The sequence below is a fragment of the Camelus ferus genome, chromosome 8 (genome assembly GCF_009834535.1).
Source record: "Camelus ferus isolate YT-003-E chromosome 8, BCGSAC_Cfer_1.0, whole genome shotgun sequence".
Lineage (NCBI taxonomy): Eukaryota > Metazoa > Chordata > Mammalia > Artiodactyla > Camelidae > Camelus > Camelus ferus.
The window spans coordinates 16146885-16161842 of NC_045703.1; the positions used below are offsets into that span (position 1 = coordinate 16146885).

The 14958-nt window shown below is 38.6% G+C and overlaps 1 protein-coding gene across 7 annotated transcripts in view; it reads left to right on the forward strand.

The window, feature by feature from the left end:
- Positions 1-14958, forward strand: part of MYO6 (myosin VI) — a 127298-nt gene that overhangs the window by 79854 nt on the left and 32486 nt on the right. For 6 of the 7 annotated variants that reach the window (XM_032484490.1, XM_032484489.1, XM_032484492.1 and 3 more), the window contains 7 exons: positions 1559-1703; positions 2979-3136; positions 4825-4916; positions 7025-7097; positions 8640-8767; positions 11169-11264; positions 11554-11727. In XM_032484490.1, coding sequence (XP_032340381.1) covers positions 1559-1703; positions 2979-3136; positions 4825-4916; positions 7025-7097; positions 8640-8767; positions 11169-11264; positions 11554-11727 — 866 coding nt within the window. Of the gene's footprint in view, positions 1-1558; positions 1704-2978; positions 3137-4824; positions 4917-7024; positions 7098-8639; positions 8768-11168; positions 11265-11553; positions 11728-12049; positions 12350-14958 lie in introns of those variants that run through there. The other variant, XM_032484496.1, reaches the window with a different exon arrangement.

The window sequence follows — 14958 nt, forward strand, 5'->3', positions numbered from 1 at the left end:
TCATGTTGAGCATCTTTTCATGACTTTATTGGCCATTTGTATGTCTGTTTTTGAGAAATGACCATTTACATTCTTGACCTATTTGTTAATTAGGTTGCCTTTTTATTATCTAGTTGTAAGAGTTTTTAAAAGCATGTTCTAGATACAAGTTCCTTATCAGATATATAATTCACAAATATTTTCTTTCATTCTGTGGGTTGTCTTTTCAGTTTTTGCATAGTGTTCTTTGAAGTACAAAAGTTTTTCATTTTGATGAAGTCCAGTTTGTCTGCTTTTTCTTTTCTTGCTTGTGGTTTTGGTGTCATATCTAAGAAACCATTATCTAGTCCAAGATCGTGAAGATTTATGTCTGTATTCTTCTAAGAATTTTATGGTTTTTAGCTCTTCCATTTAGGTCTTTGATTGATTTTGAGTTCATTTCTGTAGATGTGTGAAGTAGGGGTCCAACTGCATTCTTTTGCTTGTAGATGCCTGGTTGTCCAGTGCCATCTGTTTGAAAAGCTGTTCTTTTCCCAATGAATTGTCTTAACAACCCCTTATTCATAAAAGATTTCATGGACTATTTCTCCCGAGACCAGGCTATTAAGTATTAATTTGGTTTTTTAAAATATTTGTCATGATAAAATTCTCATTATGATTTCACACATTCTTTGTAGTTTTGAAATTGAGTAGTCTTAAAATGAATTATTTATAAACATTAAACTTCAAAAAATTAATAAAATGTTTATTTTAATATTAGTAATGATAATATAATAATTATGGATAACCTTTATACAGTGCTTACTACGTACCAAGCGCTTCACAACTTCACATTATATAACCTTATTAATCTTCATCACAGCCTTATTGGGTAAGTACAGTTATTATCCTCATTATACAGATGAGGAAACTGAGTGCAGAGAGAATAAGTAACTCATTCAAGGTCACACAGCTCATCAGTTGCAGAGTTGTAACAGCAGAGTCTAAGGCACTGTGGGATGCTCTCTATAAAACAGCCTCCATAAATGCAAATCTGTAGATACAATGTACCGTTAATAGCAGTTGCCTCCTCACCCTCTTCCTTTGTCCCCACATGTCATGAGCACGTGCATGTTCGCGCGTGCACACATGTAGACAGATGTCCACACCCATGTTGACCTGCTGAAGTGCCTCACATTTACCACTGGAATTACTCCTTGAGGTTTTCTGGAGTCCTGTGAATTGTAGTGATAAGGCACTCTATCATTCCAGAGATGTAATATGGTAACAAGGATGATAGTCTATTGTTAGTCTATTTCACTTGCAGGGTCATAAAAAATGAAACAGTGGCGGGTTGAAATTGAAGGGCTGAAAGGATTTTATGGTGGGGCCACCCTGAATGAGGGTCTTCCATTGACCTTGGCAGTGTAAGTGTCTGACAAGTCAGGGTGGTGAACAAGTGAGGTGAACTTAAAAGTCACAGATGAGCCTTGTTTATTCCATAGTTTTATGTACATGAAGTGTACTTCTAAGAGATGGATCTTAAAAATCTGGTTTACATAATGTTTACTAATTTCAGATTAAAATATATTTTCATCAGGTGGCTGTAATCTGAAGAACAAATCTACTCAGTCATTGGAATATTGTGCTGAGTTACTGGGTTTGGATCAAGATGATCTTCGTGTAAGTTTAACCACAAGAGTCATGCTGACAACAGCAGGGGGCACCAAAGGAACAGTTATAAAGTAAGTTCCTTAACTCATTGCTCTAAAAATCCTGCTCCGTGAGGGAGAAGCCAGATCCTCTGTCCCTTGCGAAATAAGGCAGACAGTGAGTTCTAGCAACATATATTCAAAAAATTCTTGGCAAATTAAAAAAAGAAGAATTAAAAAGAGAACCTTTTAGCCACTGGGAAAATTTGGTAGCTCTTACACTTTGAGAAATACTGGCAGGGTATGCTTGGCCTGATTCTTTGCTAATTCCAAATTACTCTTATGGTAAAGAAACCCTCCGCGAGGAGGATATTTAGTGGTGCCCTACAGGTACGCGGTTCCTTAGAGATGTTCCTGGAGCCCAGGGGAAGGCTGGTAAAGCACGAGAGGGTGGTCCTCAGCTGTCATCTCTGCTTCCCCTATGTTCCAAAGCAATTCTTTTGTGTAGTTTATGTAGGAGGTGTTCACATCAGATTCACTTTAGGAAAGGATTCTGTTGCAGGAAATATAAATTGAAAAACCACTGTTCAGAAGGGATTCAAGTCTGACCCAAATGACTTTTAAGGTTACTTCCAAGTCTGGTGTGTTTTTCTGGTGTTCCCGGAGTGCCCTGTGCTTTATGACAGCGTTCAGCACAGTGCCTGGAAATTCTCCTCTGTGGTGGTCTGTCTTCATCAGACTGTCATTTTCTCAAGGACACAGATTGTGCGTCTGTATCTGTAACATCTTTAAACCATGTAGTTACTTGTATTAAATTGTAGAATTGGATTTTAAGGCGGAAAGCATTTTTTCCCTAAACACTGTTAAACGAGTTGCTGAACTTCAAAGCTACTTTGAGTTAAACACAGTTTCTTTTGCATTTCGGAAAGTCACATGGAAGATTATCCCTCTGAATAATTTTTCTTTAATATATTCAGCATGTACAGTGAGGTATAAATTAAGATTAAAAAGATTTTTTGAGCTGAACGTTCTTTTACTCAATGATAGATTTTTTTGGAGGGGTAATTAGGTTTGTTTGTTTGTTTATTTAATGGAGGTACTGGGGATCGAACCCAGGGACCTCATGCATGCATACCACTGAGCTATATACTCTCCACCCAATGATAGATTTTTAATCTAATTGTTGATAGTTTTTTTGTAGTATTCTGCTTAGCCCCATTTATCTGTCCCTATTCACAAATGACTGTTTGTAACAATTTAGCTTGTTCCTCACAGTATGATTAGATACACTTTGTTCTTGGGTATCTGGCATTATTTTCACAAAATAGTGCTGTGGAGAGTTTTCACTGGCATAGTCTTCTTTTGCAGGGTACCCCTGAAAGTGGAGCAAGCAAACAACGCCCGGGACGCCTTGGCAAAGACTGTCTACAGCCATCTTTTTGATCACGTGGTAAACAGAGTCAATCAGTGTTTTCCTTTTGAAACGTCATCCTATTTTATTGGAGTCCTAGATATTGCAGGCTTTGGTAAGTATGCTTTTCTTGGTGAGTTTTATTTGCTTGATATTTTTTCCTTTGGTTTTTCACACGTATGTAAAATAAAATTTAAAAAAAAAAACCCTTTTTTCCCTTGTAATACCTTTTCTCTTGATGTATTTTCAGTTATATGTCCATACCTACATTTCATTTCATAATATGATAAATAGGAAGCTGATGCTTCGAAAAAAGGAAAGGGAAGACTTGTGGATTTTGGTCACATTAGTGCTTAAATTGAAAAATGTTGATTGAAAACTACCCTAGGTAGAGATGTCTCCATACTTATAAACTAGTGCAGCTGAATAAAGGTAAAGTCTTAGTGCCGCTGATAAAGAGAATTCAGTCATTAAAACCATTGACCATCCAGTGTAGAGGTGGGCAGACTGACTAGCATACAGGCCAAACTCATTACTGTGTGTAAAAATTCATCATTAGTGTTAGTTGTCAGCAGATAGCTGCTTCTAATTAATTTCCACCAAATGAATAAGATGTCAGGGTAAACATTTGAGAAAAACTGTGGAGCTGTATAACCAGAAATAAAAAAAAGTCACTGATACCTGAATGCTGCTTTGTTCGGAATGACTGTGTTGTAAAAATCTCAAAGTAAATCTGACCGTTTTTACTTGGGGCTTTATCAGTGTGGGTGTTCCTTCTGTCTGTGCAGAAGTGTTCTTCTTCATAATTCTTTTGCCTTTGCCGAGGCAAGAGATGAGTGTTTACATTTTGGGAGGGGCAGGGTGTCAGTTTTGATGTAATACATGTTTTAAAATTTGTAGTAAATCAGTGCCTTTTATTCAAAGTTAGAGAAACACTCGTCACTGATTTAAGATTTCATCATCTTCAGCTGTTTGTTCCCTGATCTACACCAGTTTTAGCATGATCTGTGCATGCACAGTCGTAACATTTTAGAGTTACAGGGATCTTAGAAATAATGTAATACAGTCCCTTAATTTTAGAAATGCATTAGTATCCGTAATATTTTTTGTAACTGTAATTTTACAGATTATACAGAAAAATATAAACCACTAACATTTTAAGTCATTTTTTTCCTTTAATTTTGATTCTTTAATACCTGTGCTTGAAAAAATGTTACAAGTGGCTTACACTTTGTATCTTGTATTATATGATATTTATCTTTTTTAAACCATTTTTTTTCCTTTTTAAATTTATTTTTATTTTTATTTTTTTGGTGGAGGGAGGCAATTAGGTTTATTTATTTTTTCTTAGAAGAGGTACTGGGGATTGAACCCAGAACCTCATGCATGCTGAGCATGCACTCTACTACTTGAGCTATACCCTCCCTGCTACATGATGTTTATCTTATCTGACAAACCCCTTTTTTTCAAGCGAGGCAAGGTTTGTTTATTTTTTTATTTTATTTTATTTATGTATTTTTTAAGTGGAAATACTGGGGTTTGAACCCAGGACCTCATGCATGCTGAGCAGGCACTCAACCACTGAGCTATACCCTCCCCCCACGAAGCAGGGTATTTTTAATACTTAATGCCTAACAAAATTTGAAGTCTTGAAATAAGAGCATTTGGGGAGTATGGAACAATTCTACGAATATGTATTTGTATCTAATATTAAAGTAAGCATTGATACAATAAAATTTTATCCTAAGTTTATTAATGTGAAGTTGATCTGATGATGACTCTTGACTCTGGTTTTGTTTTCAGAGTACTTTGAACATAACAGTTTTGAACAATTTTGCATCAACTATTGCAATGAAAAACTTCAACAATTTTTTAACGAAAGGATTCTGAAGGAGGTAATTGCCGTACAGTTTAGATTTAAGAACCGCATTAAGCTATTTTTAAATTTCAAGGCACAGCGCCATCCCGCAGTTACTTGGTTGATGAGGTATGATGGAAGATGGCCCAGGGAATGTGAGATTCTCAGCCTGGGACCCAGGGGCTTCGCAGATGCCAAGCGCATCAGAAGTGCTGATGGTGCAGTTGAAGCTTAGGGGACCCAGCAGAAGTGCTGATCGGCGCCTGCTCACAAGTGAATGCCTCCTGCTCCTTCCTGGTGACTTTTACTGGACTGGAGGTGCCGCTTGTTTCTTTTCCTGATTCTGTAGTCTCTGCTCCTGGCACTGCCAAACAGCTTTCTGCTCTCATCCCTGACCTCGGCATCACCCTCTCCTCCTCTGTGTCTGCTTCTGCCCTCTGTTGCCTGCTCGCCGCTCTGGGTGTGTGTGGCAGGAAAGCCAGCAGGTCAGCAGAGTCAACAGGACCGCTGGCTGCTGGGAACCCAATATCAATCCAGTCCAGCCCTTCATTTTACAGACGAAGAAACTACGGCAGTTCAGTGACTTCTGCAAGGGCCGAACGAACCCCAGCGCTGTTTCCTTTGTGTGAGCGCTGCTGTTTTCTGAGTCCCCCACTGTAGCTGGACTTGAAATGTGAACTGTTTTCTTTCCTATTTCCATCCCATTCGTCTTTTTCCCCATTTTTATTATGTCTTTTTCTTTCTGGGTTCCCCAGCACATTTCAACTTTTATACCTTTTCTTATATATTATAGTTAAGCCAGTTCTGGCTTAAACAAGCAGGTTAAAATGAGTTAAGGTAGTTTCTTTGAAAATGTCTCATCCAGCCGCTTCAGTCCTTCCTTTCCTATGTGAGGATTGACGTGTTTGCCTCTCACTTCACATCCTTCTTCCTTTCCACACCAGCCCAGCAAACTTCATCTGGAAACTGCACAGAGAGGAGACGGTGTCTTGATTTATGTTTATTTTTATAACAGTTCTTTAAAATAAACGTGAATTTCCAATGCAGATTGGGTTCAAGTAGACAGTGCTTCTAGATTGACAGAGACCTTTTCTAGCATGTCTCGTGGGAGGAAATATTTTAACATTCAAGAAAAAAAGGTTGAAACACACATCACCCTTAGCTCATTGCCTTGCTCACCCATCTGTGATAAAATCCACCCCCCTCTTTTTTTAAAATGTTAAGACAATACCAGACTTATCTAGGAACTCAACTCTGATTTGTAAATTATTCTTCCAAATTATATTTATTTTCCCCAATGATACATTTCTCATATGTATCACTGTGTAGATGCTGGAGCCCATTTGCAGTGGATTGCTCTTTGCTTGATTTTAGTGCTTGTCTGTAAAGGTTATAAATCTGCCCTTGCCTGTCTTTGGACAATGATTTAGGGCTACTGAGAATATAGAAGAGACAAATTTCATGTCAGAAGGGAGCTAATTAGTTTAGCTGTTTTTTTAAACTTTTAAAAATGATCAAGGCAACTTACGTTCCTCTGTGTGTTCCAGGGGGTAAACTGTGGCCTTTGGGACAAACCCAGCAGGCCACCGCCTGCTTTTGCAGATGAAGTTTTACTGGGGGGCAGTTGTGCTTCTTGATTTACTGTTGTCTGGGGCTGCTTTTGCCCTGCAGTGGCATACCGGAGTAGTTGTAACAAAGACAGTAAATATCACAGCCAAAAATACCTCCTGTCTGGCCCTTGCAGAAGTTTGCTGACCCCTGGTCTGTTCTGCACAGAAGTTTGAGGCTGTAGAATGTTTCAAAGCCCCGGTCTTGTCTTGAGTTGGAAAGGTTATAAACAGATCCCCGTGTTTGTTCATAGCTTCTCAGCATGTCTCAGGAAAAGCGCCTTATCTGCAGGAGGGGACATTTCCACATATGTAAACTGTATGTTGGCTCTTTAGTTTTTGACATCACCTTGTTTTAGGGGCAAGGATTTTTCTTCCCCAATGTTTTGCAAGACTTCTCAGCTCCCGAATCAGCTGTTGTGAACCTTTCTACACTGACTAATCAATAAATCTTATGATCAGAAAAGGCACAGAACAGTGAGTCCATTTCCTGTCACTCAGTATCTACACATCTGTGATTATGATCATTTTATTTTAGGAACAAGAACTGTATCAAAGAGAAGGTTTAGGTGTGAATGAAGTGCATTACGTGGATAATCAGGACTGTATAGGTATGTTTTTTTTTACTTCACTTTTGGTAAATGCGGGAAGATACAGTAAATGCTTTTGCTAGTAAGTTTTCTGTGCTCTATGAGTGATACTGCTGATGATGAGACTTGAAACTGCGGTATTCAGGAGAGGCGTTTCCTTTTCTAGTATTGCTACCAAGACATCAAATCCAGCTATGCTGAAGGTTTTCCTGAAATGTCTTCTGTTTCCTGGGATGGATGTTTTCTTTCTTAAACAGCTGACCTGTGAATAAGTTAAGAAGGAAATGCAATTGCTTAAGCAATTCTTACCTTGCGCAAGGGGGAGATTTCTTACCTCGCAGGTGGAAGCCCACGGGGTAGCTGGGCGCCTCGCGGGCTCTGCCAGGATTTGGCTCTGGGCTGCTGCAGTTCTTCATTTCTGTTCTCTGAGTGCTGGCCGCAGCCTCTGGCCGGTTGCAAGCTGGCTTTACAAGTTCCATGTGTCCCATCCATATAACACCATGCAGCAGGAGAACAGGCTCTCTGTCTTCCTTCTCTGTTTTTAATTGGGAAAGAGGCCTTTCCCTGTCATCACCAGCCGGTGCTCGCTCTACCTGTTCTTCCCGCGCATCTCTGAGATCCGCTGTTGGGCAAGCCTTGCTTTGAAAACGGCTTTGACAGTTGAGCCAGTAACTCACGTGCTAGATTTGGACAAGATGGCAGAATTACATAATACTTTACATTTGTGCAACTTTTCAAAGCACTTTCACATCCTGCCTGGTCCACTCAGTCTGTGCCTTCACACAAACATCCTCTCTCATCAGGTCTCTGTGCCTCCGATGGTGTGGTCGGATATCTTGGCTGGAGCTCCTCCCCTCCCAGTTATCTTTCTGTGCATGTCCACCTCTTATCAGATTACACTCATTTATAGCTCAGATGGATGCCCTCTTCACCACCACTCATTGCCCAAGAGCCACCATTCTCTGACCAGTGCAGTTAGAATCTTGGTTTCTCTTTCTGTGTCCTATAGCTTTTAGAGTCTGTCCCGTTTAACAGTTCTTTTAGCCTGTATTTAAGCAGCTTACATTTTACAGTTGTTTGGGAACAGGCAGAGTTCAGACCCCATGAATGGAAAGAGCTGAAAAATGTTTGCTGTTGCTGAAGTTATGCTGGAAATCTTTTGACTCCATATCTATAAGTAGTTCTGAAAAGCTGATCCTGCAAAAGCTTCTGTAGTTTCACTTCATTGTGAATATAGAAGGGGTTCCTCTGGGAGAGGAAGGATTTCTGAATCTTTAGCCTCTGTCCTCGCTTACAAAGGGAACAGTTGTGACATGAGTTGCTTTCTTTATGGAGTTGTTTTTCTAAAACCTTTATTAAATATGTGATATTACTTTCTAATAAATTGCCAGATGAGAAATAAAATTTATCTGCTCTCTGTAGCTTTCCAGAGAATACAGTACTTACTGAATCATGTTACATTGTTTCTGACCAGTCCTCAAAATTTGTAATCAGTAAGTTCATGCATCTTTAAAAGGTTATATGTTTAGTTTACCCTATTATATCCTGATTTTTTGGAAATAGATTTAATTGAAGCAAAATTAGTGGGAATATTGGATATTTTGGATGAAGAAAATCGCCTTCCCCAGCCAAGTGATCAACACTTTACATCTGCAGTTCACCAGAAGCACAAAGACCATTTCCGGCTTTCTGTGAGTTTGTCATTTCAAAACTGAGATTCTGTGGTGGGCAGAAAAACCTTTAGAATGATGTGCTAGACCTTAGACATTAGATAATTAGAACCATAAGTTATGTAAGGCTTAGAACAACTGTAAACACCTACAATTAATCCTGCACAGCATCTTCTAGAGGTGGACCATGTAATGTATCCATTTTTAATGATGATATAGCTAATCAAAGCCCTTTCAGCTGGATAGAAGGTACATTTCACCTATCTAAACTGTACAAAAAGGTTTACCTGTTCTTATGTTCTCCATTCTGAGCCACGTGTCCGTCAGTTGCTTTGTTCTGTCATGTGACTTTGATCACGTCCCAGGGGTTGGCGCCTAGAGTCACAAGCAGCCACTTGTCTGCACATTTGTAAGATCAGCAAAGCTTTTGGCTGAGACTCCGGTAGAAGCAGTTCGTGTGAGTGATCAGCAGATTCATTTTGATGCTCGTTCCTAGGGAGTATTGAATGGAAAATGTACTCAGAGAGGTCATAGAAGCTGAAGCAGTAGAAAAATTAGCTAAACAGGAAAAACATACAGAGAGCAGCAGAAATAAATGAGAAGTACACTTCTAAAAGGGTCAGAAGACTTGGTCCCCTAAACTGCTGTTGGGTCATAGAGCTGTGCTTAAATCTGGAGTGTGAGCCCTTCTCCCTGAGGCTGGAGCGCGTGGCCGTTGAGGCATTTCCTGTGTTCACGCGTTCTGTGCTTACCTTTATGCTCAGCCATCATCCTGAGGTAACAGCACATGCCCAGCTCCATCCTCACGCCCGGAAAGAGCTGACTAGCCCAGAGAAATATGGGTGTTAATCTAGCCTGGGAAGCTAGGTGCCGCATCATCTTGGAACAACAAAGAAAGGAAGGGAGGAAGAAGGAAAAGGAAAACTGCTTAGAGTCGCAGATGCCTCCTATACTGTTTATCATTTTGAGCTCGTAACCTGGTTTACCAGTCGTTGCTTTGGTGGATCCAGGAGCTTAAGTGAATGAAAGCAAGTATTCATGTTTCCCTACGTCATTGAGCAGGTGGAATGCACTGACTTGGAAAGCTGGCGTCATTGTGATGACCTCCTCTGGGGACTGCACCGCACGACCACCTGCTCCTTTGACTCAGAGTCCTTCATATCCCCAGCAGAACTTTTACTAAGATTGAAGACGTGTTCAGTCATGTTTGTTCACTGCTCTCTGTTAAGACCAGTCTCTGGATGCACGGTGACCTTCACCAGGAGTACTGGTTGCTAGTCAGCAACTTGCAACCAGGGTTTCAGAGACGTGTCGCTCCAAGGACAGCAAACTAAAGTGTCAGGAATGGGCTTTGGCCACTTTCCTCAAGAGCAAGACAGTAAACTCTAGTTTGTACAGGCCTTTACTTTTGTGTTTCTTTGAAAATAAAAGTGGTAATAACCATCTATTGAACACGTAGCCTGTGTCAGGCACATTCTAAGTGTTACACTGAAATTACTTTATTTAGTCCTCATCATAATCCGTTGTTGGGAGATCCTGCTTGCACCCCCAGGCTAGAGATGAGGGGGCAGGCACGGAGAGATTAAGTGACCTGCCGGGTCTCGCAGAGTGAGGAAGTGCTGTTTGGGAATCGGGCCGGGCATCCCCACTGCAGGGCCCTCACTCCGCCTCGTGCTGGTGTGTGGTCACACAGAGAGGAGGGAGGCTCTGATTTGCGAGCTCTCCCACCCGGAAAAAGCCTAGTAAGGTTCTGAAGTCTTGGCTTTTTCTTTTCAGATGAGATTGTCTTTCTTAACCTCGGATTATTTTGAGGATCAGGTGTGATCTTTTATTTTGAAAAGTTTTAAATATGATACCAACACGAGGTATTCTAATTAGATAGTACATCCGGAGAATGATTTCGTTTCCCTCAAATAAATAGATTCAGGCTCATTGGGTAAACGTGTTAGGATGTGTGGTTTAAATCAGTGGGAGAGTCCTGTGCTTCAGGTGTTTCTTTAGAACAGAGCTTCTCAACCCTGGCAGTACCTGAGTATCCCCTGCTGTAAATGGGATGGGCTTTGGGGGGTTTAAAAGTTCTCCAGATGGTTTTAATTCGTCAGCCAAGGTCAAGAACCACTACTTTAGGCATAGGCAGTTCACTTTTTAAAATGCACGTGCTTCTAAATAGTGTGGCTTTTTTGTTTTTGTTTTATTTTTAGTCTTTCACCTTTTTTCTTTCCTAAGAGACTATAACCAAAAATATTTGGTCGACTTTACTGGTACTTTAAGGCTTATTAGGTATTTAAAAAGCAGTATAATTGTATAAAGTATGAAAATTCCCTTTATAATTTTAAGTATTTTATATCCTGAATGTTTTCTAAAGGAAGTTACGCAGTGTCTTTTTGATAATTTAGTAACTGATATATGTATTATTTTTCAGATTCCCAGAAAATCTAAGCTGGCAGTTCATAGGAACATCAGAGATGATGAAGGCTTCATTATCCGGCACTTCGCAGGGGCAGTGTGCTATGAAACAGTGAGTATAGCCGTTGCTGGGAGAGAACCATTTGATGTCGAAGCTGCACTGTACAGTATGGTAACCCCTAGCCCCATCTGGCTGTTTAAATTTAAATTAAATAAAGTTTGAAATTCAGTTCCTCAGTACTCTGGCCGGATTTCATGTGCTCGATGTCCACGTTGGCTGGTGCTTGCTGTGTTGGACAGGACAGACACAAAACATTTCTGTTACCTCATTCTGTTAGCGTCACGTTAAGAGATATTATCACAAGATGGACTGAATCATTCCTCCTTGCTTCATTTTTCAGACCCAGTTTGTGGAAAAAAATAATGATGCTCTACATATGTCTCTTGAATCCTTAATATGTGAATCCAGGGATAAATTCATCCGGGAATTATTTGAATCATCCACAAATAACAACAAAGATACTAAACAAAAAGCAGGAAAACTTAGCTTCATCAGTGTGGGAAACAAGTTTAAGGTATCTGTGCTAAATGTATTACTTGAATTTTTTTTTTTACTCATTAAAATTGTATTCTTTTATACTTTGCAGTGGATAATGTAGGTCACTCAGAAGTCGCATGAGTGAGATTCAGGAGCAGACCCTGCATTGTTGATGCTGGTCTGCAAAGTAACATATGGTGGGCATAGTCACCGAACATACAGAAATCTTGTAATTTTACAACTCTGTTCTTTCTTGGGGCTTAACATGTCTGATTGCTTCTCCTAAAGTTCTTGCTTCTGCTTACTGTCTGGTTGACCTTCCAACCTCTTTCCCATGTGTTTTCTGTTTCTTCCCTCAGTCAGCAGTTTTGTTGTAGCTCGAGATGGCTAGAGAGGACTAGTTGAGTTGAGAGAGGAAAAGCAGGCACTGCCAGGGGCTTCAGGTAAATGATCACCTTCGTGGACTCCTGCTCTGAGAGTGGCTGCCATGGTAAAGGGAGCCCGGCTCCAGTTAACGATTCAGCTTGTAATTCATTTTCGACGTGTTTTCCCTCATAGTGCATTTTGGGTGTGCACATTACACTAAAATTTGATGAAAGCTTTTAATAACGTCTGTAAAAGATAAATGCTCTGCGTGGCAAACCCTTCAAGCTGCTTATTTAACATCGAAGAGCATTTCATTTGTTTCATTAATTTTGGATCAGAAATTTACTCTTTGAGGTCTGACAAGGAATTGTCACACAATGTGCCTTAGAAATGGAACCCTACTGTTTGGTTCTAGTTGTTGAGTGTTTAGAATAGAAGAAGATAATTTAAAAACTGTCACCTTTAATGAATAAAAAAATTGTAATAAATAGAACAAAGAAAAATAGAATTAATTTCTCTCCAACACATTTCCACAGAATATTGTTGTATTTGCAAGAAAACCCTACATATGCCTTTCATTATGTGTACTTTAAATGTTAAAAATAATGTAATTATAAACAATATTTAAGAATCAGAATACTGTTATAGTAACATTGTGAGCCTCCTGAACTACCTTGTAGGTTGAAGTGGCCTAAGTAACTAACTTGATAAAATCACTTTAATAAAACTAGATTTTTAAAAAGCTAAAACATAAATATAGCTTATAATACGTTTTCAGGTAACTGAATAAAAAGTCTTAAACTTTGTTATAAAGTTATATTCATTAATTATGAGTTCCTTATTCTCTTGAGCAGTATTTTTTCTCTTACTTGGATATTCTTAAATTCCTAAATAAACATACAGTAACAGGTTGGTTTAAAATAGTATGTTGGACTGTATGAAATGAGTATCATTTATTAAGTATATTTCTACTATAATTTAGCAGTATTGCTGGCATGAACATACTTAAAATTTTAGACAATTTAGATAAAAATAAAAACATTCCTAAAATTCTTTGAATTAAGGTCTTATTTTGAGATTTGAAGTGCCTTAAAATTGCTTATATACAATAAGCTATATTTCGCACATTAACTGCAGAAAGCTATAACTGAATGACATTATTAATAATAAAATTTCAGTATTTTAATGAGATATTTTGCATTGATATATTAATAATAGTTCTTATTTTTGAATATATTAGAATAGCTCATTAAATGAAGTTCAAGCTATGTGAAACAATAAAACAAAACAGGCTAGCATTTACAGTAATAATTCAGTTATCCAGCATCACTGAGAACCAGTTTTCCACCAAAAAGTGACACTTACGGGTTATTGAAACATAACCCTTTTACTGTTGGTGTTTTAAAAAAGGAATTCTTTTTGATGAAAATCTTACTCTGTTATTACATACGTGAATATTTGTGTGCTTTAAAATTGAAATAAAATACAAACGAGGCGTGAGTTGCACAAGGCTGTTTGCCCTGACGCCTTGTGGTCCTTGACTGCTGTTCTTTGGTAATTGACATTCTTCTCTCAGATGATAGTTTATTTTTGCTGTTTCTACTTCTCTGATTGTATTTATCTCCATTTTGGGGGGAGAATACTGTCCTTAAAGTCTATGAATTAAGAAGCGTGGACTTTTTGACAGTTTCCTTTCCAAATTAGTGGCTCTGATACTTGCTTTTCATTTGTGTGGTGGTTCAGACTGATGAAGGTTGTCAGAACTCTGTCAGCCAGATATGTGGGGTGTGACTGTTCATTTTCAATCCAGTGACAGAGTCACTTCATTTTTATAGCTTAAGCCTATGACATCTGAAGTGTACTATACATCATGGATAAGACAATGAACCTTGGTGTCAGGCCCCTGTTGGAATCTTGGCTTTGCCATTAGTAGCTCTGAGATCTCAGCAAGTAATTTACCTTTCAGTGCCTCAACATTTTCACTTGTAAAATGAGACTAATCATATGTCCTTAATGAGAATCATTGTGTGGATTAAATATGATCATGCTGTGAAAAGCTTTGAGCAGTGCCTGACTCATAGAAAGCGTTCAGTAAAAGTATACTTTATTATTATTATTATTAAATATAGCTATGATTGATTCGATATGTTAATTTAAGAATTAACATCTTAATTTACCTTTTGTAAGTAGTATAGTTAGCATTTCAGAACAAAATCAATGTAAGAATTTTAGATACTTAATTTACTTTGCAGAGAAGTAAGGCAAATACATGATTTTAAGGTACTGAGCCAGAGTAAATTATAATCACTTATTATTATTTAGAAAGGAAAGCATAGTAGCTTATAGTGTTCATTGTGAAATTTTGAGAAAAGTGTCCTAGCTTTTAAAAATAATTGAAATGCATACAGTTTTCAAACAGTAAGGAGGGTTTTTACAGCTAGGCAGGATGGCTTTGATTATAATAGGCGTTATACAGAGCAGCCCTAATATACACCATTAGTGTATATTTTAAACACGTCTTCATTCTTAATGGAGTTGACACAAGCTACACCCAGCCTGCCACATGTTCACACACCGCTCCGCTGACCCCGTGTTGAATGCGTCACCAGCATCTGCATTTACTTCCTCCGTTGCCTGTGTACTTTTTCCTCATCCACCCACCTGCAAATGTGCATGTGTGCTTTTTTTTTAGTATTGTTAATTTTCAGCCTTTTGATTATATAAGTTCTGTATAAGTAAAATAACTTACTGCCCTTGGCATTATATGCTAGCCATACATTTTTGCATGTTACTGTCTGTAAAAGAGTTCGTGTAAAGAGTTGTTAAATTGTAGTATATGTCTGTGTTATTGCATGTTATTTTATTCTAATGTTGGAGAGCTAATATTTACTTACTCAATTGT